General features: G+C 40.6%; 1 protein-coding gene across 2 annotated transcripts in view; it reads right to left on the reverse strand.

Moving 5' to 3' along the window:
* Positions 1–27,856, reverse strand: part of LOC150085940 (putative RNA-binding protein 19) — a 496,890-nt gene that overhangs the window by 420,136 nt on the left and 48,898 nt on the right. The window contains exon 5 of one of the 2 annotated variants that reach the window (XM_090374300.1): positions 13,239–13,301. The exons of the other annotated variant lie outside the window; for it this stretch is intronic. Within the exon in view, the coding sequence (XP_090230426.1) occupies positions 13,239–13,301 (63 nt within the window). The remainder of the gene's footprint in view (positions 1–13,238; positions 13,302–27,856) is intronic. 2 annotated transcript variants of the gene reach the window in all.

A 27,856-nucleotide genomic window follows, 5' to 3' on the forward strand; every position in this document is an offset into this window, starting at 1 on the left:
GCTTCACTGTTTCTATTAGATAGCGTAGTATTGACATTTGATTTAATTTAATTTATTGATCTTATTAATTTAAAATATCATGCCCCAAACTAGAGCAGCAAAGCAACGGGCACAAAGTGGCAGGAGTGCTGTGACTCGGGGGAGAACTGAGGGGGGGGAGATTCTCCAACACATCACAGCCTAAAAAAATGTACACCTTGTGAAATGTTTGCCGAACTATCTGGAACGGAACATGATATTGTCATGGGGGATGTCTTTTGTGTGTGCGCGATGTAAGGAAATCAGGCGACTACTCAGCGTTGTTATGGGCCTATATGAGAGTTTGAAGGACAGGGTGGATGCCCTCGAAAGATCTAAATTGAGGGGCCCATCAGGCTCTCAGCTGCCCACATCAACGCCAGAGCTTGCACTTGGTCATCACGCAACACAGCGGCAACCCCCAAGGCAGATTGCGCTGGTCCCAAAGGAACTAGTAGTTGTTGGTGACTGTATTGTCAGGGAAACGGGAAACATATGTCTGCCAGGGGCAAAGGTTGATGACGTTGTAGAGCAGATGTCATCTTTTAAGGGCACAAAAGGTGATATAGTTGTTGTACACGTTGGCACTAATGATATTAAGAGTAGGAGACCGGCTGAATTACTTAACAAGTACAAGTCACTGATGAAAAAAAGCCGTGAATTACGGTTGAATTTGAAAGTGTCTGCAATTCTGCCCAGACACGATAGAAGGGAGTATATGATGAGAGCCTTGTCGATCAATTCGGCCCTGGAAAGATTGTGCAAGGCTCAAGGGGTAGAATTTTTTTCAGCCTGGACTGTACTTGTTAACAGGAGAGATTGCTTCTACAGGGATGGGATACACTTAAATAGAAAGGGTGCAAGAATATTTGCTGATGCTATCGAGGCAGTGTTAGGTGGGTCGGAAAACTGATAGCTTGGGGGAATACAAGGACTAATAGTTTAACAGTAGCCGTAGGCAGAGGTGAAGGTGATTCTTGCAAAATTTCTATTAGAATAAGTAGCGACCTGGAGCGAGGGGTGTTGGGGGTTTCAGAGACGGATGTCAGTCATCGTGAAACAGGTGGGTATATGGGATGTGTTAGAGTGGCTGGGAATAGGAATAGGTGCATGTATACTTGCATGTATACCAATGCTAGAAGTATAGTAAATAAATTTGATGAATTTGAAGTGTTGGTCAAGACATCAAAGGCGGATATTGTTGGGATATCAGAGACGTGGTGTCACACAGATATAAGGAATGCCGAACTGGAATTTGGGGAGTACAATGTGTACAGAAAGGATAGACAGGATAGGAAGGGAGGAGGTGTTATGCTCTTAATAAAGAAAAACATAAAATCAAAAGAAGTGCATCAAGTTGATATAGATGAACAGTGCACTGTTGAGTCAATTTGGTGTGACATAAGCACTGCGAAACCAAAAATTAGAGTAGGAGTGTGTTATAGTCCTAATGACTCGAATGAGTACAATGAACAATTGTACAGAGAAATAGAGTGGGCTAGTAAATTGGAATGTCTTATAATGGGAGATTTTAACTTCCCAGATATTGACTGGAACTTGTGGGTTGGGCACTCACACACTAGTCAGAATTTTGTGGATTTATTGGATGATTGTTTTCTGCAGCAGCATGTTCGAGAGGCAACCAGAGAAAGTAATACTCTTGATCTGGTTATCAGCAGTGATCATTCATGTATTAGGAATTTGCAGATAAAAGAACCACTACGTGGCAGTGATCACAGTGTACTGACATGGGATTTACTTAAAGATTTAATTACCATCAGGGGTAAAGGAAAGGGTTTTTGCTTCCGTAAAGGCGAGTACAGTCGTCTCCGACAGTTTTTGAATTCTGTACAGTGGGATCAACTTGATGATGTTACCAACAGTAAATTCTAAGTGGGAAGCATCCAAGGAATTAATCGTGGAAGCTACTAAAAGTTTCATACCTATTAAGAAATATTGTTCAAGGTTTAGGCCTAAATGGTTATCAAAGGAACTAATGAGACTCGTAACAGAGAAGAAAAAATGCATGGGATGCATATAAATTATCAAGCGAATCAGAAGCCTATGGCAGATATAAGTTAATCTGTAATCAGGTCACAAAGGAGGTTCGGCAGGCGAAGGCAGATTACGAGAAATCCTTGGCAAAAGATGCTAAGAAAAACAGCAAGGATTTCTTTACTTATATAAACTCTAAAAGGAAGGGGATGAATCTGATTGGTCCACTTGACATCGATGGTTCGACTGTTGATGATCCTGCTCAGATAGCAAACAAACTGAATGAGTATTTTGCATCTACATTCACATGTGAGGAATTATTAAGGTTTGAAAATGGCAGAAGGTTATCAAATTGTAGCAGGATGCTTAATGATGTTGTAATAACTGACAGCAAAGTGGAAGAGAAATTGTTGAAGTTAAACGTAAGAAAAGCACCTAGGGTGGATGGGATCTATCCAGTTATATTAAAGGAGGCAGCAAAGCAACTAAGCAAACCCTTAGCCATAATTATGAGAGCATCCTTGGACTCAGGGGAGGTTCCCACGGACTGGAGATGTGCAAATGTATCCCCAATTCACAAAGGGGGATCGAAGGGTGACACGAGTAATTACAGACCAGTTAGTTTAACTTCTGTTCCGGGTAAAATAATGGAGTCGCTGGTTAAAGATGCATTGCAGGATCATCTAGACAAGACTGCAGCAATAATTCAGACACAGCATGGGTTTGTTAAGGGAAAGTCTTGTCTGACAAATTTGATAGGATATTATGATGTGGTTACAAAGGAACTGGATGCAAAAAATAATTTTGATATCATATATTTGCATTTCAGGAAGCTTTTGACACTGTTGCGCATGGAAGACTATTGTACAAATTGGAGCAGAATGGTATTAAGGGTAAGTTGCTACAATGGATAAAAGGATGGTTAAGTGCGAGAAGACAGAGGGTGGTAATCAATGGGTGCTGCTCTTCTTGGACTAATGTTATTAGTGGAGTCCTACAGTGTTCGGTGTCAGGGTCCACTGTTGTTTTTTATATTTATCAATGATATTGATGAAGGTATATCAGGCTTAATGTCGAAGTTTGCAGATGATACAAAGGTTGGCAGGGTTGTTAATGACAGTAATGGCAGTGTGCTACTGCAACAGGATCTAGATAATTTGGGCAGATGGGCTAAGAAGTGGCAACTGAAGTTTAACCTTGACAAATGCAAAGTACTGCATATGGGTAGAAGTAACCCCAGAGAAACGTACCAACTGTGTGGTACTACACTTAAGGTGGTAGAAAATGAAAAAGACCTGGGAGTAATTGTGCAGTCAGATATGAAGTTCTCTGAGCAATGCAGACAGGCTGCCAGGGCAGGTCATGGGGTTTTGTCAATGATATATAGGAATTTTGCTAGCAGGGAAAAGGAGGTGATTGTCCCTCTGTATAAGGCAATGGTCAGGCCACGCCTTGAGTACTGCGTACAGGTCTGGAGGCCTCATTTTAGGAAAGATGTAGATTTACTTGAGCGTGTACAGAGAAGGGCAACAAGATTGGTGAGGGGAATGAAGGGATCCTCTTACCAAGAGAGGCTTAAGTTCTGCAAATTGCAGTAGCTGGAGGCTAGGCACCTGCGCGGTGATCTGATTGAGGTATATAAGGCCTTGAATGGGTTGAGCACGCTGAATTCTGATGGGATCCTTCCACTTGTTCAGATTATGAACCCAAGGGGGCATAAATTCAAATTAAGAAAAGACAGATGTAGAATAGATGTGCGGAAATTTGCCTTTAGCCAGCGGGTGGTTAATTGCTGGAACAAACTTCCATCTGTCGTTGTGGAAGTTGATAGGTTGAATAAATTTAAGGAGCAACTGGACAGGCATTTGGAGGGAATGGTGATTTTTTTTTTTTTTTTTTTTTGGCTGATGCTGCATAAGCTCATACATTTGCTTTCTTGCATCACATGCCACTACTACTACTACTACTACTATTAGCAACTAAGGCCATATTGCTCCGGGGATATGCAGTGGTCATTCCCTGACCTTTCCGCATCCTCCATATTTGGTGGCTCACAGGCTCGAACCCCGGTCTAATCAAGAAGCGTGTGCTATGCACCGCTGCTCCTGGCCACCTGGCTATGGAGGTGCCATTCCCACTGCAATAATATCTTTTTAAACCTTGCTGTAAAATCCCTCTGTGGATGTTCATGAGCCATATATAAGTATGACAATCCATTCTTCCACTATAAGAACTTGTGTGCCATTTCTGATGGCTGACACAAGTTCAGTCAAGAAACAAAATATGCAAAATAATGGCTTCTAGTTCAGTCCAGATACAAAAATATGGAAGCCAGGTGGAAAGAGAATACATAAGAAAAGATCTATACAGGGTGTTTCAGTTAAACGTTTCAGAACTTCTAAGAGGGGTAGGGTACATCCTGACAACTCGAAATCATATAGCAATGTGGGGTCGGAAATGCTTTCCTGAAGCGGTGTTGTACACAGAAGCACCATAAAGAAAAGAGACCGTAAGTGAGAAATCGTTTTAATAATACATGAAAAGAAGCAAAAGGTACATGGATTAAAGTAAGTGTTCGAAGTTTCTTCCACGGGCTACAATGCACGCCTCACATCTCCGACGCATGGACATCCGAACATTCTGGAATACTCCAGGCGAATTTCGAATTTCTTCGGCAGCTACTGCGATTCTTGCAAGCAGCTCCTCAGCATTGTCAACAGGGGTGTCATAAACTAGCGATTTCATATGACCCCAGAAATAAAAATCAAGACATGATAGGTCGGGTGACCGAGCAGGCCAATGCACGGGACCACCACGTCCGATCCACTGTTGACCAAATGTGACATCCAGGTAGTTACGAACATCTCCGCTATAATGGGCAGGGGCTCCATCGTGTTGGAACCACATTGTGTGTTGCGTCGATGCAGAAATCTGTTCATCTCTCAAAAGTTGTGGCAATACTTGCTGCAGAAAGATCAAGTAGATAGGTCCGATTAGACGACACGGTAACAGGTAAGGTCCGATAAGGTGATCTCCCATAATACCGGCCCATACATTGACCGAAAATCGAATCTGTGCTGCACGACGTCGTATTGCATGCGGGTTCTCGACCGCCCAGATATGGTCGTTATGCGTGTTGAAAATTCCTTCCCTTGTGAAGGATGCCTCATCGGAAAACAACACTTCAGCAGGAAAAAGGGGATTTGTAGCACATTTTCCAAGGTACCACTGTGCGAAAGCAATACGAGGTGCATAATCCTCCGGTTGCTGTGTCTGGACACGCTGCCTGGAGTATTCCAGAATGTTCGGATGTCCATGCGTCGGAGATGTGAGGCGTGCATTGTAGCCCGTGGAAGAAACTTCGAACACTTACTTTAATCCATGTACCTTTTGCTTCTTTTCATGTATTATTAAAACGATTTCTCACTTACGGTCTCTTTTCTTTATGGTGCTTGTGTGTACAACACCGCTTCAGGAAAGCATTTCCGACCCCCCACATTGCTATATGATTTCGAGTTGTCAGGATGTACCCTACCCCTCTTAGAAGTTCTGAAACGTTTAACTGAAACACCCTGTATATCCTACTTCATTGACAATGTGGGAATGAAAAGACTTTCAGATCCCTCCACGAACACTAACTGATCCACATGCCCCTCAGAGAGTTATCAATAATGAGTTCATTCCAGAGTGGTCTCGAATTTATTCAATTTTAGCTTTCATAAACCAAAATTGGACAATCAGAGCTAACAGGTGCAAACTTATCTACCAATTTTTAAAACTGTTTTCTTCAGCTATCTTTTTTTTTTTTTTTTTATGTAAACCCCAAACACAAGAGGTATTAGAACCTATAGTACTTAGTACCGTGCTTGAGTGGAGGTTAAGAAGACGAAAGAAGATATTTGTTGACATTGGACTTGAACTTCTGTAGACTGTAATTTTCAAGAAATACGTATGAAGGAAGATTGTTCCAGAAAACGTCGGTTAAATGAATAAACGAGGAAGATGAAAAGTTGGTTCTGTGAGTTTGAAGCTGGACAGTAAATGGATGTTGGCTGGTGGCGGCACGTGTTCGGACTGTTTTGAAAGAGAGAACGGGAATTATAGAAGCCAATTCAGAAGAACAGTGTCCATGGAAGTATCTGTAGAAGAGGCATGCAGCAGAAACAGTACATCTATGAGAGAGCAAGTGGAGAGGCTCTGTTAGAGATGAATCATTAATTAATCTAATTAATTAATGCCTTGAATGGGTTGAGCACGCTGAATTCTGATGGGATCCTTCCACTTGTTCAGATTATGAACCCAAGGGGGCATAAATTCAAATTAAGAAAAGACAGATGTAGAATAGATGTGCGGAAATTTGCCTTTAGCCAGCGGGTGGTTAATTGCTGGAACAAACTTCCATCTGTCGTTGTGGAAGTTGATAGGTTGAATAAATTTAAGGAGCAACTGGACAGGCATTTGGAGGGAATGGTGATTTTTTTTTTTTTTTTTTTTTGGCTGATGCTGCATAAGCTCATACATTTGCTTTCTTGCATCACATGCCACTACTACTACTACTACTATTAGCAACTAAGGCCATATTGCTCCGGGGATATGCAGTGGTCATTCCCTGACCTTTCCGCATCCTCCATATTTGGTGGCTCACAGGCTCGAACCCCGGTCTAATCAAGAAGCGTGTGCTATGCACCGCTGCTCCTGGCCACCTGGCTATGGAGGTGCCATTCCCACTGCAATAATATCTTTTTAAACCTTGCTGTAAAATCCCTCTGTGGATGTTCATGAGCCATATATAAGTATGACAATCCATTCTTCCACTATAAGAACTTGTGTGCCATTTCTGATGGCTGACACAAGTTCAGTCAAGAAACAAAATATGCAAAATAATGGCTTCTAGTTCAGTCCAGATACAAAAATATGGAAGCCAGGTGGAAAGAGAATACATAAGAAAAGATCTATACAGGGTGTTTCAGTTAAACGTTTCAGAACTTCTAAGAGGGGTAGGGTACATCCTGACAACTCGAAATCATATAGCAATGTGGGGTCGGAAATGCTTTCCTGAAGCGGTGTTGTACACAGAAGCACCATAAAGAAAAGAGACCGTAAGTGAGAAATCGTTTTAATAATACATGAAAAGAAGCAAAAGGTACATGGATTAAAGTAAGTGTTCGAAGTTTCTTCCACGGGCTACAATGCACGCCTCACATCTCCGACGCATGGACATCCGAACATTCTGGAATACTCCAGGCGAATTTCGAATTTCTTCGGCAGCTACTGCGATTCTTGCAAGCAGCTCCTCAGCATTGTCAACAGGGGTGTCATAAACTAGCGATTTCATATGACCCCAGAAATAAAAATCAAGACATGATAGGTCGGGTGACCGAGCAGGCCAATGCACGGGACCACCACGTCCGATCCACTGTTGACCAAATGTGACATCCAGGTAGTTACGAACATCTCCGCTATAATGGGCAGGGGCTCCATCGTGTTGGAACCACATTGTGTGTTGCGTCGATGCAGAAATCTGTTCATCTCTCAAAAGTTGTGGCAATACTTGCTGCAGAAAGATCAAGTAGATAGGTCCGATTAGACGACACGGTAACAGGTAAGGTCCGATAAGGTGATCTCCCATAATACCGGCCCATACATTGACCGAAAATCGAATCTGTGCTGCACGACGTCGTATTGCATGCGGGTTCTCGACCGCCCAGATATGGTCGTTATGCGTGTTGAAAATTCCTTCCCTTGTGAAGGATGCCTCATCGGAAAACAACACTTCAGCAGGAAAAAGGGGATTTGTAGCACATTTTCCAAGGTACCACTGTGCGAAAGCAATACGAGGTGCATAATCCTCCGGTTGCTGTGTCTGGACACGCTGCCTGGAGTATTCCAGAATGTTCGGATGTCCATGCGTCGGAGATGTGAGGCGTGCATTGTAGCCCGTGGAAGAAACTTCGAACACTTACTTTAATCCATGTACCTTTTGCTTCTTTTCATGTATTATTAAAACGATTTCTCACTTACGGTCTCTTTTCTTTATGGTGCTTGTGTGTACAACACCGCTTCAGGAAAGCATTTCCGACCCCCCACATTGCTATATGATTTCGAGTTGTCAGGATGTACCCTACCCCTCTTAGAAGTTCTGAAACGTTTAACTGAAACACCCTGTATATCCTACTTCATTGACAATGTGGGAATGAAAAGACTTTCAGATCCCTCCACGAACACTAACTGATCCACATGCCCCTCAGAGAGTTATCAATAATGAGTTCATTCCAGAGTGGTCTCGAATTTATTCAATTTTAGCTTTCATAAACCAAAATTGGACAATCAGAGCTAACAGGTGCAAACTTATCTACCAATTTTTAAAACTGTTTTCTTCAGCTATCTTTTTTTTTTTTTTTTTATGTAAACCCCAAACACAAGAGGTATTAGAACCTATAGTACTTAGTACCGTGCTTGAGTGGAGGTTAAGAAGACGAAAGAAGATATTTGTTGACATTGGACTTGAACTTCTGTAGACTGTAATTTTCAAGAAATACGTATGAAGGAAGATTGTTCCAGAAAACGTCGGTTAAATGAATAAACGAGGAAGATGAAAAGTTGGTTCTGTGAGTTTGAAGCTGGACAGTAAATGGATGTTGGCTGGTGGCGGCACGTGTTCGGACTGTTTTGAAAGAGAGAACGGGAATTATAGAAGCCAATTCAGAAGAACAGTGTCCATGGAAGTATCTGTAGAAGAGGCATGCAGCAGAAACAGTACATCTATGAGAGAGCAAGTGGAGAGGCTCTGTTAGAGATGAATCATTAATTAATCTAATTAATTAATGCCTTGAATGGGTTGAGCACGCTGAATTCTGATGGGATCCTTCCACTTGTTCAGATTACGAACCTAAGGGGGCATAAATTCAAATTAAGAAAAGACAGATGTAGATTAGATGTGCGGAAATTTGCCTTTAGCCAGCGGGTGGTTAATTGCTGGAACAAACTTCCATCTGTCGTGGAAGTTGATAGGTTGAATAAATTTAAGGAGGAACTGGACAGGCATTTGGAGGGAATGGTGTGATTTTTTTTTTTTTTTTTTGGCTGATGCTGCATAAGCTTATACACTTGCTTTCTTGCATCAAATGCCACTGCTACTACTAACTGCCCTCTTCCGAATGGAATAAAGAAGACTGAGAGAGGTTTTGGGGGCACCACCCCAGATGTGGGAACAATATTCCATGGCAGGGCAGATTTGCGATTTATACAGAGTGAGCAGCTGTTTGGAAGAAAAGTAACACCGAGAGCAAAAGAGAAAACCAAGTTTTTTAGATGCAGAGGAAGCAATATTTCTAATGTGCTTGTGCCAAGAGAGATTAGAAGTAAGGGTAATCCCCAAAAGAGATATATCATTTTGCCTAGAAATCGGAGTGTCACTAAAGATAAGCATAGGAGCAGAAGAATCCTTTTTGCGAGATATAAGACAAGACTGAGTTTTAGAAGGGTTGAAATCATCTAAGTTGTCTTTGCCCCACTGGAGAATTACCTGAAGATCAACATTTAAGGAATTGGTGGCAGATTTTCGAGAAGTTGAAGCTGATTGAGCAGGACAAGGTTTCTCAAAATGGAAAGTGGAATGCAATGTGCTATCATCGGCAAAACTATGGATAGGATTTCCAGTCAATGGAAGAAGGTCATTAATATACAAGAGGAAAAGAGGGGGGAAAACCAGCATTAGTGGAGAAGTTAGAAGACAGAGAGCCATCTACCATCACCCTCAGTGAGCGATCAGAGAGAAAACTGGATAACCAATTACTAAAAACAGTTGGCAAACCATAAGATGGAAACTTGTTTAGAAGACCTTTATGCCAAACACGTTCAAAAGCCTTTGAGATGTCAAGAGCAACTACTTGTGTTTCACCGAACCTTTCCATTGAATTAGTCCATAAATGGGTAACATAAGCCAGAATATCTCCAGTGGATCGACACTGACGGAATCCATACTGGTGATCGCTGATCAGACGGAAGGTTTGTAGGTGGTTCAAGAGTTGGCGGTTAATTGATTTCTCCATTACTTTAGAAAGAGTAGAAGTAATTGCAATAGGACAGATAATTGGATGGGAGAGATTTGTTACCCTTTTTAGGAACTGGCTGGATATTAGCAAATTTCCAAGCAGAAGGAAAAACACCTTTGGAATAAGAAAGTGAAAAAAGGAAGCAAAAAATAGGAGGAAGTTCAGGAGCACAGGTTTTGAGAACAAGTGGAGAAATACCATCAGGACCTGTCAAAGTTCGTCAAAATTGTTCTGACATCCTGTCGATGGAAGACCACAGGAGGCATTGAATGGATTTGGTTTAGTTTTTTTTTTAGGGAGCATTAGCAACTAAGGCCATATTGCTCCGGGCCATGCGGTGGACATTCCCTGACCTTTCCGCATCCTATGTATTTGGTGGTGACGGGCTCGAACCCCGGTTTAATCAAGAAGCGTGTGCTACGCACTGCTGCTCCTTCCCACCTGGCTAAGGAGGCGCCGCATTGAATGGAGCGTGTTTGGAATAGTGGGAGGTGTTTTACCAAGATCATTAATACATGAGTTGGAAGAAAAATGGGATGTTAGCAGGTCAGCTTTATCCTTGGCTGAAGTGACAACAGAATCATCTGGTTTGGACAGAGGTGGGAGCAGAGATGGGCAAAAGTTACAGCCAATAGCTTTGGCAAGAGACCAGAATGCTCGGCTACCATTAAGGCAAGAAGCAAGTTTTCTACTCTTAGCCTGTTCAAACTCTAGTTTGGACTGATTAATAACTGCTTTACAATTGTTGCGAGCTTTGGTGTAGGCAGAAAATGAAACTGAACAATTAGAAACAAGCCAATTACGATATGCAACATTCTTCTCTTGAACAGCCTTAGCACATTTATTGAAAAACCAAGGTTTAGATAAAGGACGAGATTTTAAAGTGGAGTGTGGGATAAAGGATTGCATTCCTCCAAGAATAATTTCACTGACACGATTTGAGCAAACGTAGAAATCAGAAGTTTTGAAACAGTAATCCGACCAAGGAAAAGTAGAAAAGAAATCTCGCAGCTCATCCCATTTTGCATTCTTGTAATGCCAAACAATATGAGGTTGGAAATAGCCACGAGATAAAGGTTCCATTGGAGAAGAGACAATCACCAAGTTGTGATCTGAAGTGCCTAAAGGACCTCTCAGTTTAACAGTGTACTTAGAAGGGTTGTTTGTGAGAAAAAGATCAAGCGTATTGGCTGTATGGTTAGGATTGTCCGGTATTCTTGTATGTAAATGAACAATCTGTGCAAGGTCATTAGTAATTGCAAAAGCCTCAGCATCTTATCCAGCTGGGTCGGTGTGACTAGAAAACGGAAGCCACCTGGAATTGTGAATATTAAAATCACCAAGGAAAATTACCTCACTGTTAGGAAAGTTGGACTGGAGAAAGTCAAGTTGCAAAGAGAGGAAGTCAAAGAGCTCCAAGTGATTAGTGGAATTGGGAGAACGGTAGAGACAACAGATGAATTTGACACAATGAGGTAGAGAGATTTTAAGCCAGAGGAGATTCCAAATTACCAAGTCTCTGACAGAGAATATCGGAACAGACATACGCATAAGTACCACCTTTGAGGTGAAAGGAATCATTCAGCGAATAATTTGGGCATCTGAGATGAGCAGTAGTTGAATCAACCGATAACTTAGATTCTGTCAGAAAAAGTACATGGGGTTTGGCAGACTGCAAGTGGAAATGGACATCGTTGAGATTAGAATTGAGACCATGTATATTTGTGGAAAGAATTAGGAAGTGCTTGGGAGGTTTAGATATTTTCACAGATAAGCTTGCTTTATTAGTTTGACAATTCATGGTGTATTCAATAGTAAGAAAAAGTGGGTGGGACATGCTGTATGAAGTAATGAAATTTTTGGATATGGTGTACATATGGTAAGAATATACCCAGATCCTTGACATAATGCTCACCGCATACACAGTACTCGGACTCCCTCTAGTCACTATCTGGCAGAGTAGAGGTAGCAAGATTATACACTAGCTGATCCGGAAGCCTCCTAGAGAGTTACCAATAGGTTCGGTCCAGTCTACTAACTAGCGGCCGGCCTGTGAACACTGTTTTAGAGCTGTACCCTCGAAAGGTAAGGAATATTGGTTTTCGCCACGATGTTCGTCATAACCTCAAAAGTCATCAATCATACTGTATGATGGAAGAGATAGGGAAGGATTGACCGGAACTTAGCTCTAGAGACTAAAAATGGGTTTCACCACTTCAAGTCTCCAATAAGCAAAGTGGTGGTATTGCACCGGTTGATGAGAGTCATCTACCACCTAATACTGCCTGGTAACATAAAGGGGTGGCATTCCTCCATGTGGTGTGGGTGCCACACCTCAATCCCTGCTTACGTTGGTTCACACCTGGGTGGTCACCCACCATGTACTTGTACATGGAGGTTATACCCAGGATTTGGCTGTCACAGACCGTTCGGACTTCGCCAAAATTGGGTCCACTTGACTTGAGTGTCACCTGGATATCAGTTCCATCAGTGTTTAAGACTCCCAGGTAGCAAGTACAGCTTGTCTGGCATATCTGAGAGAATGTCTGTGACAACCTCAAGGACCATTATAAACTGCATCCACAATCACTTTGAAATGCAAATAAGAAATGATAACACTTCCTTGAAGATTTCTAGACAGTTCCTACATAAATACACAAATTGCAAAACATATTTGTGTGTGTGTGTCTGGGCATGCGCACGCATACTACACAAAGTCCATAAAAAATATATATATATATATATGTGAAAACAGGAATTTTTGTAAAATCTTATGTAGAGACTAGAGACTTCTGGGAAAGACTTTAGTTTGAAATGAAGGATAATATTAGAGATGGAGGTGTCCGGTTGTTGACAGGTGGTATTTGGATGTATTTTTTTTGGTTTATATGAAGAATATGTCCAGATACAAAAATATGGAAGCCAGCTGGAAAGACCTTCATTGAGCAGTGCACAAAAGATGGTTATAACCAGGACGATGACGACAATTCAGAATTTCCTTATTGCTGAAAATTTCAGTGAATATAAGATTTTGTATATAAAATCTATAGAAATATTCATGCATTTACTTTATTCAGAATAATACATAATGATTACTGTCATTATTAAAAGACAGCACAAACATAGCTAATGTGATTACAATAAAGTCAATATGTTCATACTAATACAAACCTGTTCAAGTAAAGCATGATGTTTTGAAATGTTTTTGATCTTGTTTTTCATTTTATTTGGTTTCTAGGGGGGGAAAAAAAGTGATACAGTAAATCTTTACTTTTAAGATGCTAAGAATCAATAATATAATAATATACACTAAAAATAAAGTAAACATCAAAACAATTGTGTAATAATTAATGTCTTCAACCAAAATGCTATCAAATATGTAAACATAACAAAAACTTGTTTATCAATTCATATGTTGATAGTACATAAAAAAATATTTATTATATTAAATATTTCATTCTTCAAATTAAACAGAAATGAAAACACTTCTTCTACTTGGTAAGAAACCCTACTTTATTTCTAAGTAGGGAACATATCTCTCCACTTCTTCTGTGACTACTATCTTTGCCATTTCACCACCCAGTTGTACAGGTTGTAGCTAGTAACAGCTCAACAGTAAAGCCAGCAGGCATTGAAGGCATGTAGCAAAACTCTTGCAAAAATTTGATACAAAGAACTTGTGTACCATCAATGTCCACTAAAAAAATAACCTATATCTGATTAATGTATGTCCAATGTTACCTCTATATAATTTTTAAAAAATCTGCTTTATATCTGAGACCAGACTTGCAAATTAATTGAGATCAGATTTAACTATTATGCAGCTTAAGAATATATCAATAATTAATGTCCCCACTGTTAATTACTCAAGCCGTAGTATAGTTCTGAGCCATTGCTCAAGTCATAGTTTTGAGATCTACATAGAGAATTCTGAAATTTAATTTCTGTCAAGTTTAAGAAAGGCTAACTTATTTTTAAATCCATAATTAACTTTATATATCACAATTCGAGTAAAATTGTGTTAATTCAATATTGCAAATTTTTGAAATATATGTTTTTGCAATACTCACACGATGTCTGCAAAGTAGTATATCGTAAACATTCGGATTTTCAGAAAGAGAGAGAAACAGAAATGGTCTCTAAAATTATTGAGAAGAGTATTTTCTGTAGGAAGGAAATAGTGGTATTTGTTTTTAGAAAGTTGCTGCAAGCCAAATTTTAATTCACCTCAAAGTTGCTGTGGCAGAAACAAAAACAGAAGTTTTTTAGTATTTTTCTTATAATACTGCATAGTTAGTATCAGTAGGCAAAATAAGTATCAATGTAAGCTTATACTGCATCAGCCAAAAAACCCTTCTCATTTCACCTATCCATACCCTCCATAGTTTGCCTAGATCTTCCTTGAATTTGTTCAAGCTATCCACTCCCACAACTGATGGAAGCTTGTTCTAGCAATCAATCACCTGCTGGCTAAATGCAAACTTCCGCCTTTAACAGGCTAAAGGCATAACAGTTATTCTGCAACTATTTCTTCTCAACTAAATTTATGCCACCTCATGTGTGAAGTCTGAGCAATAGAAAGAATCCCATCAGAACTGAGCTTCCTCAATCCATTTAAAGCCTTAAACAATCAGAACACCTCACAGGTGCCTAGTCTCCAGATGCTACAATTTCAGAACTTAAGCCTTTCTTGGTAAGAGCACCTCTTTTTTCCTCTCACCATGCTCTTTGCCTTTCTTTGCACCCATTCCAGGAGCTCACCATCCTTTCTAAAATGTGGCCTCCAGACCTGAATGCAGTACTCAAGATGTGGCCTGACCATCACCTTAGACCAGTGGTTCCCAAACTTTTTTGCTGGCAACCCTGTTTTTATTTTTTTTTCACTCCTTGCAACCCTCAGAGAGCATAACTCTTACCATGACAAACTTAAATGCAGTCTATATAAACTTATTCATGCAACTAGCATTAAATAAATTTTAATTCATGTAGTGATTTTTTTTATCCAGGTATAAAAATATACAAATTTATATATTTCAATAACTAAAACCTTTTATTTCCCATTTTTGAAATAAAAAAAAAACAAAAGGGAAAAGAATCTCTTCTTCTTCTTCGGTCCTTAGCTGGCAGCTGGGGGAGGCGGTTGGCCACGCAACCAGTATGCTGCTGTAGGTGTCGCAGGGTTTCGGACTTGCTCTGTGATGTTCTTCCATACCTTACGATCCATGGCGTCAGTCCTAGCCTGGTTAAGGTCGAGACGTCGGCTCTTCAAGTCATTTTCCACTTGCTTGGCCCACGTTTTCCTAGGCGCGGTCCGTTGGATGCTCCATTGGGTGGGTCGTTGTCTCCAAAGGAGTGTGGATGGTATTCTATTCGTGCCCATTCTACATACGTGGCCAAACCATCTAAGCCTTCGCTTCTGGATTTGGTCGGCAATGGTTGGTTGCTGTTGGCATCTGGCACGGATGGTATCATTAGTGATGCGGTCGCGAAGAGAGATGCCCAAGATCTGCCGTAGGCATCGCATTTGGAATACTTCAAGTTTGTTCAAATCTAACTTGAGACAAATCCATGTTTCCGATCCGTAAAGAAGAATGGGCAGGATCAAAGTCCGGAAGAGTCGGATTTTAGTCTTTGTGGAAATGTTGGTCCTCTTCCACAGACACCATTTGAGCGAGGCGAACGCAGTGGCCGCCTGTCCAATTCTGCTGTGGATTTCCATGGTGGATGCAACTTTCTTCTCCTGGACCAGCGACCCAAGGTATTTAAAGTCCTGCACTTGCTCGATCTGGACGCCTTCGAGATAGATGGTGGCTTGCGACCCATCTGTTGTCAGGGCCTTTGTCTTATCAGCATTGATCTTCAAACCGTATGGCCGGGCAATGCGGGCAATGTCGTAGAGGATGTCCGTGGCTTCAGCGTCGTTACCGGCAAGGATAGCACTATCATCAGCAAACATCAGGTCAGTCACATAGTGATCCTTGTCACTATGTGACTGACAAAAGAATACTTGATGAAAATTATTATACTGATTTAATACTGACTAACATTAAATTAAAACAATTTTTTTAATCATTATTACAGCCTTCAGTGGCTAGTGGCTACCATGATGCTGTTTCATTTTGCTTATGAGCTCATGAAGTTTTAGTTTGAAATTACAGATAGAGCACATCAGAAATCATACTGAGGATCCATACAGTTTCTTGATTTACTCTTGATTGCAAAGAGACTTGAAAATCAGTGTACACAAAGTTATGCTGTTGGGAAAGGCAGAAGAGCCTTTTCAGGTTCCTCAGATAGAATGGGCTTGAGTGCACCCAATATTCTGAAAAAGAGAGAGGCTTTCAAAATGTTCCATTTGCACTTGGTTTTCTTGGAGATCTAAAAGCTCTTCTTGAAATCCTGGTATACTTTCTCCAATATCACTAACCTTCATAGAAAACATTTCTGACCCAAATATATTGTTGAAGGTTGACATTTTCTGGTATATATATATCTGTTCATTTCTTCCTGAAGATTCTTCAAATGACTTTCAAAAACAGACTGAGTCACAAAATGATATTCCAGCATCACACTCAATTCTGGGAAGGCAGCAGTTTTTTTTTTTTGGTTATTTTTTTTTTTCCAGATGCCAAGCTTTTTCATAAAAGAAGCAATCATTTCACTGATGTCAACCATGGTTTTATTTTGGCCCTCTTCCATTATGCAGTATAATTGATGTATCTTGAGGTTATGATGGACATCACGGCAAGATCCAATTTTCCTTACATTCTGAAGGTACAGCTTTAAAACTGCATTTGAGGGAAAGCTGCTAGGTAGCCCAAAGGACCAAACTGCAGGCAGGCATTATTGACCACGTTATGCCAAACAATTGGGTATATTCTTGCCATGTGGAAGCCATATCCAAAACTTTCATTACTTCATACAGCATATCCACCCCCACCTTTTCTTACTACTGAATACACCATGAATTGTTAAAACCAACAGAACAAACTTATCTGCAAAAAGATCTAAGCCTTCCAAACACTTCCTTCTTTATTTCAAAATAATTTCTAGTGGACCAGTGTGACTTTTGCATCTAGCAATATGCCATGCCATTTCAAAGGATGTTTTCTCCATAGAAAAGACTACACTTGATGGCCATTGATCTGACTATTTTTACTTGTTGTTCTTTATCTTTATCATAAAAAAATCTTTTATATTATTTCCAAAATATTATCAGCATTTTGAAAATAAAAGTATTTGTCATTATTTTGGATTGACTAGGAGTTGTTTAAATGAAAAATTTAGATATAAGAAAAATTTTTAAACACAAATTTCAATTTTTGAATTTTAAAACTTTTAGATTAAAAATTTTACGATTTAATTTTTGATTACAGAACAGATATTTATTGAGATTCGAGGAAAAAAAAATATTCAAATTTTCGAGAGAGAGAACTTCTATGCAAAAGCATATATAAGCTACACTAACAATGTTAATATGCACGTGTATGCACACACACACACTTTATTCATGCATAGTTTCATAGTTCTTCACATTGCAATTTCTGAGTTTAATTATATTAATATTTCTCTCATACTTTTCTGAGACCTACCCATAGCCCTACCGTAGGCTTTCGCAACCATCAGTTTGGGAAGCATTGCCTTACACAATAAGATAATCATCTCTTTATCCCTGCTAGCAAAATTTCTGTATATCATTGACAAAACCCCATGTGCTGTCCTGGCAGTCTATCTATTGCACAGAGAACTATATATCCAACGCCACAATAACCCAAGGTCTTTTTCATTTTCCACTACCCTGAGTGTAGTACCACACAGTTGGCATGTAACCCTGGGATTATTGCTACCCATATACAGAACTTTGCATTTCTCAATGTTAAACTTCAATTGCCATTTCTCAGCCCATCTGCTTAATTTTTCTAGATCCTGTTGTATTTGCATATCATCATTTGCTTTCATAAAGAGATTTTTTAGGTTGTATACAGTGGGACCAACTGATGATGATGTTACCAACAGTAAATTCTAAATGGGAATCATTCAAGGAAGTAATTTTTGTTAAAACTAAGAAATACTGCTCTAGGTTAAGGTCCAAATGGATGTCAGATGAACTAATGAGACTCGTGGCAATAAAGAAAAATGCATGGGACGCACATAAAATTCCAGGCAAAACAGAAGCCTATGGTAGATACATGCTACTATGTAATCAAGTCACAAAGGAGGTTAGGCAAAGTGAAGGCTGATTATGAAAAATCTTTGGCAAAGGATGCAAAGAAAAACAACAAAATCTTCTTTACTTATATAAACTCTAAAAGGAAGGGGATGAATCAGATTGTCCACTCGATATCAATGGTTTGACTGAAGATGATCATTCTCAGATAGCTGCTGAACTAAATGAGTATTTTGCATCTACATTCACACATGGAGTTATTCAAGGAGGAGAGGGCCAGATATTTATCAAACTCTAACGGGGAGTTAAATGATTTTGTAATAACTGAGAGCAAAGTGGAGGAAAAATCATTGGAGTTAAACACAAGAAAGACACCTGAGGTAGATGGGATCTATCAGTTATATTAAAGGAGGCAGCAAAGGAAGTAAGCAAATCCTTAGCCATAATTATGGACTTGGGGAGGTCCCTATGGACTGGAGATGTGCAAGTGTATCTCCAATTCACAAATGGGATCAAAGGGTGACACGAGTAATTACAGACCTGTTAGTTTAACTTCTGTTCCAGGGAAAATAATGGAGCCACTGGTTAAAGAAGCATTGCAGGATCATCTAGACAAGACAGCAGTAATAAATCAGACACAGCAAGGGTTTGTCAAGGAGAAAGTCTAGTCTGACCAATTTGATTGGATACTATGATGTGGTCACAAAGGAACTGGAGGCAAAAAATAATTTTGATATCATATACTTGGAATTTCAGGAAAGTGTTTGATACTGTTGCACATGGAAGACTACTGTACAAATTGGAGCATTATGGCATTAAGGGCAAGTTGCTACAATGGATAAAAGGATGGTTGAGTGGGAGAAGAGAGACAGTGGTAATCAATGGGTACTGTCTGTTCTACATGGACTAATGTTATTAGTCGTGTCCTTTAGAGTTCGATGTTGGGCCCCATTGTTGTTTTGCATATTTATCAATGATATTGATGAAGGTATATCAAGCTTAATGACAAAGTGTGCAGATGATACAAAGGTTGGAAGGGGTGTTAATAACAGCATGCTGCTGCAACAGGATCGGTAAAAGTTGGGTAGATGGATTGAGAAGTGGCAACTGAAGTTTAACATTGAGAAATGCAAAGTACTGCATATGGGTACCAGTAACCCCAGAAAAAGGTACCAACTCTGTGGTGCTGCACTCAATGTAGACCTGGGGGTAATTGTGCAGTCAGATATGAAGTTTTCTGAACAGTGCAGACAGGCTCCCAGAGTAGGTCATGGGGTCTTGTCAATGAATATCAGGAATTCTCCAAGCAGGGATCAGGAGGTGATTATCCCCTTGTATAAGGCAATGGTCAGGCCACACCTTGAGTACTGCATCCAGGTTTGGAAGCCTCATTTTAGGAAGGGTGTAGAGTTGCTAGAACAAGAACAGAGAATGGCAACAAGACTGGTGAAGGAAACAAAGGGGGTACTCTTATGAAGAAAGGCTTAAGTTCTGCAAATTGCAGCTTTTGGAGACTAGGCACTTGAGAGGCAATCCGATTGAGGTGTATAAGGCCTTGAATGGATTGAGCAGGATCAATGCTGATGGGATTCTTCCTCTTGCTCAGATTACAAACCTGTTGGGGCATAGCTTCAAACTGAGGAAAGACAGTTATAGAACAGATGCTTTTGGAGACTAGGCACTTGAGAGGCAATCTGATTGAGGTGTATAAGGCCTTGAATGGATTGAGCAGAATCAATGCTGATGGGATTCTTCCTCTTGCTCAGATTACAAACTTGCAGGGGCATAGCTTCAAACTGAGGAAAGACAGTTGTAGAACAGATGTGCGGAAGTTTGCCTTTAGCCAGCGGGCAGTTGATTGCTGAAAAAAACTTCCATCTGTTGTTGTGGAAGTTGATACCTTAAATAAATTCAAGGCTGAACTAGACAAACATTTGGAATGAATGGATCAGTGGAATGGGAAGGGTTTTTTTTTTTTTTTTTTGGCTGATGCTGTATAAGCTTGCTTTCTTGCATCATCTCTACTAATGCTAATCAATTACTGTCATTAACCACTGTGCCAACCTTTGTATCATCTGCAAACATAGACATTAAGCATGATATACCTTCATCAATATCATTAATAAATACAGAAAACAACAATGAGCCTAACACCAAAACCCCCTGGGGGATTCCCCTAATAACATTAGTCCACAAAGAGCAGTGTCCATTGATAACAACTCTGCCTTCTCTCACTCAACCATCCCTTTATCCATAGCAGTAACTTCCCTTAATGCCACATTGCTCTAATTTGTACCGAAGTCTTTTAAAGGTAACAGTATCCAAAGCTTTCCTGCAATCCAAGTATATGATATCAAAATTATTTTTTACATCCGGTTCCTTTGTGACTGCATTATAATATCCAATCAAATTGTTCAGACAAGATTTCCACCAACAAACCCATGAGACTAAAGTATAAATGCACTCCTCTCTAGATGTTCCTGCAATACTTTTTTTTTAAACAAGTGACTCCATTATTTTCCCTGGAAGAGAAGTTAAGCTAACAGGTTTGTGATTATTAGTGTCACCCTTTGACACCCTTGGTGAACTGGAGATGCATTTGCACATCTCCAGCACATAGACACCTCCCCTGAATCAAAGGATGCCCTCATAATTATGGCTAAGAGTTTGCTCAGCTCCTTTGGTACCTACCTTAGTATAATTGGACAGGCTCCATCTAGCCCTAGTGCCTTTCTCACGTTGAACTTGAGCAATTTCTCCTCCACTTTTCACTCAGTTATTACAAATTCATTTACTCCATGTTAGATTTCTGATAAACATCTGGCATCCACTTCCTTAAGGAATTTCTCCTGTTTGAACATAAATGAAAAATACTTATTCGGTTTGTGAGCAACCTGAGCAGAATTATCCACAGTTAAACCACTGATATCAAGTGGACCAATATGGTCCATCCTCTTCCTTCTAGTGTTTACATAATTAAAGAAGCATTTGATGTTTTTCTTTGCCTCCTTTGCTAACGATTTCTTATAATCTACCTTAGCTTGCCTAATCTCCTTTATGACTTGATTACACACTAGTTTATATCTACCATAGGCTGCTGTATCACCTGATAATTTATATACATCCCATGCATTTTTCTTCTCTGCTCCGTCTCATTAATTCATCTGACATCCATTTAGGACTAAACCTTTAACAGTATTTCTTAGTTGGTATGAAAAGCCCAGTAGCTTCCAAAATTAATTCCTTGAATGCTTCCTATTTAGGATTTGCAGTTGGTCCCACTGTACAGAATTTAAAAACTGTCTGAGACACTGTAGTCATCTTTAGAAAAGCAAAAACCCTTCCCATTACCAGAGGCTAGTTACAGGCTCCGAAAAAGTGATAAGTGTTTGCCATTTTATTTACCTAATTGTTATTTTATATTGAACTTTACAAGTAGCCATATAGTTCTAGATACGCTAGTTATTTTTATTTTTAATTTAGATAAGAGTTTTTGTAGATTACTACCTAATATAGGTAAAACCGTTGTTTCATTCGAATCTTGCAGCCACTGTTTTTGTATAGAGTGGTAGGGAATTCAAAATTTTTAATTGTGGCAACTAGGTAGCTCTAACGTAAAATTATATAGCGTAATTCACATCCCTGCATTTAGGATTCTATTAGATAGTGTAGTATTGACAATTAATTAATTAAATTTATTTATCTTATTAATTTAAAATATCATGCCCCAGACTAGAGCAGAAAAGCAACGGGCACAAAGTGGCAGGAGTGCTGTGACTCGGGGTAGAACTGAGGGGGAGCGATTGTCCAGCTCATCACAGCCTAAAAAAATGTGCAACTTGTGAAATGTTTGCCAAACTCTCTGGAACGGAACATGATCTAGCCAAGGAGGATGTCTTTGCGTGTGCCAGGTGCAGAGAATGTCTAGAAATTAGGCATCAGCTCAGCGTTCTGATGGGTTTCTATGAGAGCACGAGGTGTAGGGTAGATGCCCTCGAAGAAATTAATATGAGGGGGCCTGTCAAGCTCTCAGCTACTCAACTCAACACCAGAGCTCACTCCTGGGAATTAGTTATCATCAGTGACTCTATTGTCAGGGAGACGGGGAATATATTGTGTAAAAAGGATAGATGGAATAGGACCAGGGTATGTCTGCCAGGGGCAAAAGTTGATGACGTTGTAAAGCACATATCATCTTTTAAGGGCACAAAGGGTGATATTGTTGTACACGTTGGCACCAATGACATTAAGAGTAGGAGATCTGCAGATTTACTTAACAAGTACAGGTCAATGTTGCAAAAAAGTTGTGAATTAGAGTTAAATTTGAAAGTGTCTGCAATTCTGGCCAGACACTATAGGAGGGAGTACATGATGAGAGCCTTGGCAATCAATTTGGCCCTGGAGGAAATGTGCAAGGCTCAAGGGGTAAAATTTTTCACAGTGTGGTCTGTGCTTGTTAACAGGAGAGACTGCTTCTACAGGGATGGGATACACTTAAATAGAAAGGGTGCAAGAATATTTGCTGATGCTATCGAGGCAGTGTTAGGTGGGTCGGAAAACTGATAGCTTGGGGAGATTCACAGACTAAAAGGTTAAATGAAGCTACAGGCAGAGGTGAAGGTGATTCTTGCACTACGGAGCGAGGAGTGTTGGGGGTTTCAGGGACTGATGGCAGTCATTGTGTAACAGGTTGGTATATGGGATGTGTTAGGGTAACTAATAATAAGAATAGGTACATGTATACTTGCATGTATACCAATGCCAGAAGCATAGTAAATAAATTTGATGAATTTGAAGTGTTGGTAAAGACATCAAAGGGCGGATATTGTTGGGATAGCAGAGACGTGGTGTCACACAGATATAAGGAATGCTGAACTGGAATTTGGGGAGTACAATGTGTACACAAAGGATAGACAGGATAGGAAGGGAGGAGGTGTTATGCTGTTAATTAAGAAAAACATAAAATCAAAAGAAGTGCATGCAGTTGATATAGATGAACAGTGCACTGTTGAGTCAGTTTGGTGTGACATAAGCACTGCGAAAGCAAAAATAAGAGGAGTGTGTTATAAGCCTAATCACTCGAATGAGTACAATGAACAATTTTACAAATAAACAGAGTGGGCTAGTAAATCAGAATGTCTTATAATGGCGGATTTTAACTTCCCAGATATAGACTAGAACTTATGGGTTGGTCACTCGCACACTAGTAAGACTTTTGTGGATTTATTGGATGATTTTTTTCTGCAGCAGCATGTTCGAAGGCAACAAGAGAGGGTTCATCTGGTTATCAGCAGTGATCATTCGTGTATTAAGAATTTGCAGATAAAGAAACCATTAGGTGGCAGTGATCACAGTGTACTGATGTGGGATTTACTTAAAGATATAATTACCATCAGGGGTAAAGGAAAGCGTCTTTGCTTCCGTAAAGGCGAGTACAATGGTCTCAGACAGTTTTTAAATTCTGTACAGTGGGATCAACTGACGATGTTACCAACAGTAAATTCTAAGTGGGAAGCATTCAAGGAATTAATCGTGGAAGCTACTAAACATTTCATACCTATTAAGAAACCAATTCGGCTTCAGATAGGGAACCTCCGAGGTGGATACCTTAACTCACCTCATGACCAAGGTAAACAGATGTAATACAAAGTACTTCCTAGTGATAGCCGTGGACTTCGCTGGGGCGTTCAACTCACTTTGGTGGCCGAGCGTCCTGACGAGGCTGCGCGAAGCCAACATGCCAGAAAACCTCTATAACACCATCAAAAGTTACCTAAGCAACAGAACCATCAAAGTCACCGCCCCCTATGGCACACTCTCCAGGCATGTCCATCGGGGCTGCCCTCAAGGTTCGGTCCTTGGTCCACTATTGTGGAATATTGTCTTGGACGCCTTTCTTAACATCGATCTCCATGAAGTACAATCTCAGGCATTTGCGGACGATCTCATTTTGACGATACAGGCAAACTCAAGAGCCGCATTAGAGGTCCTCCCAAATCGGGCCCTGACCACTCTCCAAGAATGGGCAAACTGAAATAAACTCAAAATATCCCCCACAAAAACAAACTCCATCCTACTAAAGGGACGCCTTGATCTTAGGTGGGCTCCGCAAATAAAAATTGGGCAGGAAACAGTCAAATTCTCCAACCAACTGAAATACCTAGGCGTGATATTGGACCAAAACCTGTCATTTCAGGACCATCTGAAATATCTCCGTAAAAAAATAAGACGCTAGGCAGCCATGGTTGCCATGATACAAAAAGAATGGGGCTTGAAAAAGCGAATCCTCAAACTGTTCTACAAAACTATCTTCACTCCAATCGTCACCTACGCATCGGGTGCACGGTTTCAAAAAACTACAACAGAAGTAAACAGACGTATCACAGACCAAATTCACAGATCCATCCTCCTAACCATCACTCGCGCTTGCCGCCCGGTGAGCACCCATGCCCTGCAAGTGCTCGCCGGTACTCTCCCGCTGGACTTATAAATCATACAATGCGGCCTACTGTACTACCTTTGTCTAGGTAGTACAGTAGTACAATGGGGCCTACTGTACTACCTAGACAAAGGTACCCCACAGACTTTTCTAGGGTTCACTATTGACCTAACCAGCAACAAAAATGTGGAAAAGAAGAGGATACAAATTCACCTGCAGTAGGCATGGCAGGAAAGGTGGAGCAACTCTCAAAAGGGAGAGATCACAACTACCCAAACGGTTCTACCCAGGTCTACAAGTAACGTACCTCTTAACTGGACACGGAACGATTAATGCCAAACTGTCTCTACTTCGGATCCAGGTTGATACAACTTGCACTTGCGGGGAGCTAGAGAGCTAGCAGCACCTCATGTATTACTGCAGGCTCTATGAAGACCTACGTGGTGTTTTACTCACCAGAATCCACTACTTACCACAGGGACAAGAACATCACCTCCTAGACATGAAGGAGGAGTATCAAGCCTTCTCGGATTACGCACAGGCACTATTCGCGACAAGGAGGAGGAGGAGAAACCAAATGGCTGCAGCCCACAACCCACTACCATTATAACCAAAGAACATCTGTTCTTCAGCTCGCTTGGACTGGGACACCAGAAATGACCCACCCCCAAGAATTAGAAAACTCAGGAAACAAACTATACCAAAATAGACTAACATGGACGGGACCCATGTCCCATGAAAGACAAATGGAGATGACTACCAAACTTAGACACCCCACCAGCTGGGTCTATGTGAACAAGACACGCTCCTGAGAACTAGAAGGCTTAGGAAATAAACCGCACTAAGGTAAAGGACTAACATGGATGGGACCCAGGTCCCAAAAGGATGACAACTCGGACATGACACCAGATTGGACACCAACAGGGTCATTGTATAGTTTTCCTGCAGACGCTTGCACCAGGCTCCCTTGCCTGGTGCCTTTCCATCCCTTCCCCTGTGCCGGTGGTGGGACGGTTCCCCCTCCCCCCCGGCACCCCCTACTTTCTCCTGATGAGGCATGGGCCTGCCTCACTGATTTCTGGGGTTGCCTACTCTATCATCCCCATATTTCTGCCTTAACAGCCAGCCTTCAGTCTCCCACCCACTCTATCTTTATGCTAGCAAATGTCCCACACACAAAAACTTAATTATGTCAAAATTCTCGTTCGCCCATTCTTTCGGCCTTTATTATCACATTAGGTGAGGTGAGGGGGATAACAAGCATTATCCCCCTCACCTAACGATCAACAAACCGACGATGATGATGGATATATGTATCGCATATATATGGATCTGTCTGTACGTAGATGCATGCTTTTTTTTTTTTTTTTTTTTTTTTTTTAGGTCCTAGCCTCTGAAATCTCAGGAAATTAGGTGGCAGGATCTGCCAGAGTGAAACTAAAACTACTGGGTTCCTGATCTGCCTCCACGGGGCGAAGGTGAGACAACTTTGGGCCTCAGCAGGGGTCTAGCAGCTAAACGACCAGATGAACAACGGTACATGACACTACACATATACAATATCCATACACTTTTAAACCTCTGGCATTTCCAGCAAACTGGTACACCCACAATGAAAGCAACGCGGCGATGGGGGAAACCCCTGGTGCCATCTGACACTAAATACACCTTACACCTATTAAGATATATTGTTCAACGTTTAGGCCTAAATGGTTGTCAAATGAACTAATGAGACTCGTGGTAGAGAAGAAAAATGCATGGGATGCATATAAATTATCAGGTGACACAGAAGCCTATAATCAAGTCACAAAGGAGATTAGGCAGGCTAAGGCAGATTACGAGAAATCTTTGGCAAAGGATGCTAAGAAAAACAGCAAAGATTTCTTTACTTATATAAACTCTAAAAGGAAGGGGATGAATCTGATTGGTCCACTTGATATCGATGGTTCGACTGTTGATGATCCTGCTCAGATAGCAAACAAACTGAATGAGTATTTTGCATCTACATTCACACATGAGGAGTTATTAAGGTTTGAAAATGCCACAAGGTTATCAAATTGTAACAGTGTGCTTAATGATGTTGTAATAACTGAGAACAAAGTGGGGGAGAAATTGTTAAAGTTAAACATAAGAAAGGCACCTGGGGTGGATGGGATCTATCCAGTTATATTAAAGGAGGCGACAAAGGAAGTAAACAAACCCTTAGCCATAATTATGAGAGCATCCTTGGACTCGGGGGAGGTCCCCACAGACTGGAGATGTGCAAATGTGTCCCGAATTCACAAAGGGGGATCAAAGGGTGACACGAGTAATTACAGACCAATTAGTTTAACTTTAACTTCTGTTCTGGGTAAAATAATGGAGTCACTTGTTAAAGATGCATTGCAGGATCATCTAGACAAGACTGCAGCAATAATTCAGACACAGCATGGGTTTGTTAAGGGAAAGTTTTGTCTGACAAATTTCATTGGTTATTATGATGTGGTTACAAAGGAACTGGATGCAAAAAATAATTTTGATATCATATACTTGGATTTCAGCAAAGCTTTTGACACTGTTGCGCATGGAAGACTACTGTACAAATTGGAGCAGAATGGTATTAAGGGTAAGTTGCTGCAATGGATAAAAGAATGGTTGAGTGGGAGAAGACAGAGGGTGGTAATCAATAGGTGCTGCTCTTCATGGACTAATGTTATTAGTGGAGTCCCACAGGGTTCGGTGTTGGGTCCACTGTTGTTTTGTGTATTTATCAATGATATTGATGAAGGTATATCAGGCTTAATGTCGAAGTTTGCAGATGACACAAAGGTTGGCAGGGTTGTTAATGACAGTAATGGCAGTGTGTTACTGCAACAGGATCTAGAAAATTTGGACCGATGGGCTGAGAAGTGGCAACTGAAGTTTTAACATTGAAAAATGCAAAGTACTGCATATGGGTAGAAGTAACCCTAGAGAAACGTACCAACTGAGTGGTACTACACTTAAGGAGGTAGGAAATGAAAAAGACCTGGGAGTAATTGTGCAGTCAGATATGAAGTTTTCTGAACAATGCAGACAGGCTGCCAGGGCAGGTCATGGGGTGTTGTCAATGACATACAGGAATTTTGTTAGCAGGGAAAAGGAGGTGATTGTTCCTCTGTATAAGGCAAGGTTAGGCCACGCCTTGAGTACTGCGTGCAGGTC

The sequence above is a fragment of the Mastigoproctus giganteus genome, chromosome 5 (assembly GCF_048544385.1).
Source record: "Mastigoproctus giganteus isolate SK-2022 chromosome 5, ASM4854438v1, whole genome shotgun sequence".
NCBI classification, from domain to species: domain Eukaryota; kingdom Metazoa; phylum Arthropoda; class Arachnida; order Uropygi; family Thelyphonidae; genus Mastigoproctus; species Mastigoproctus giganteus.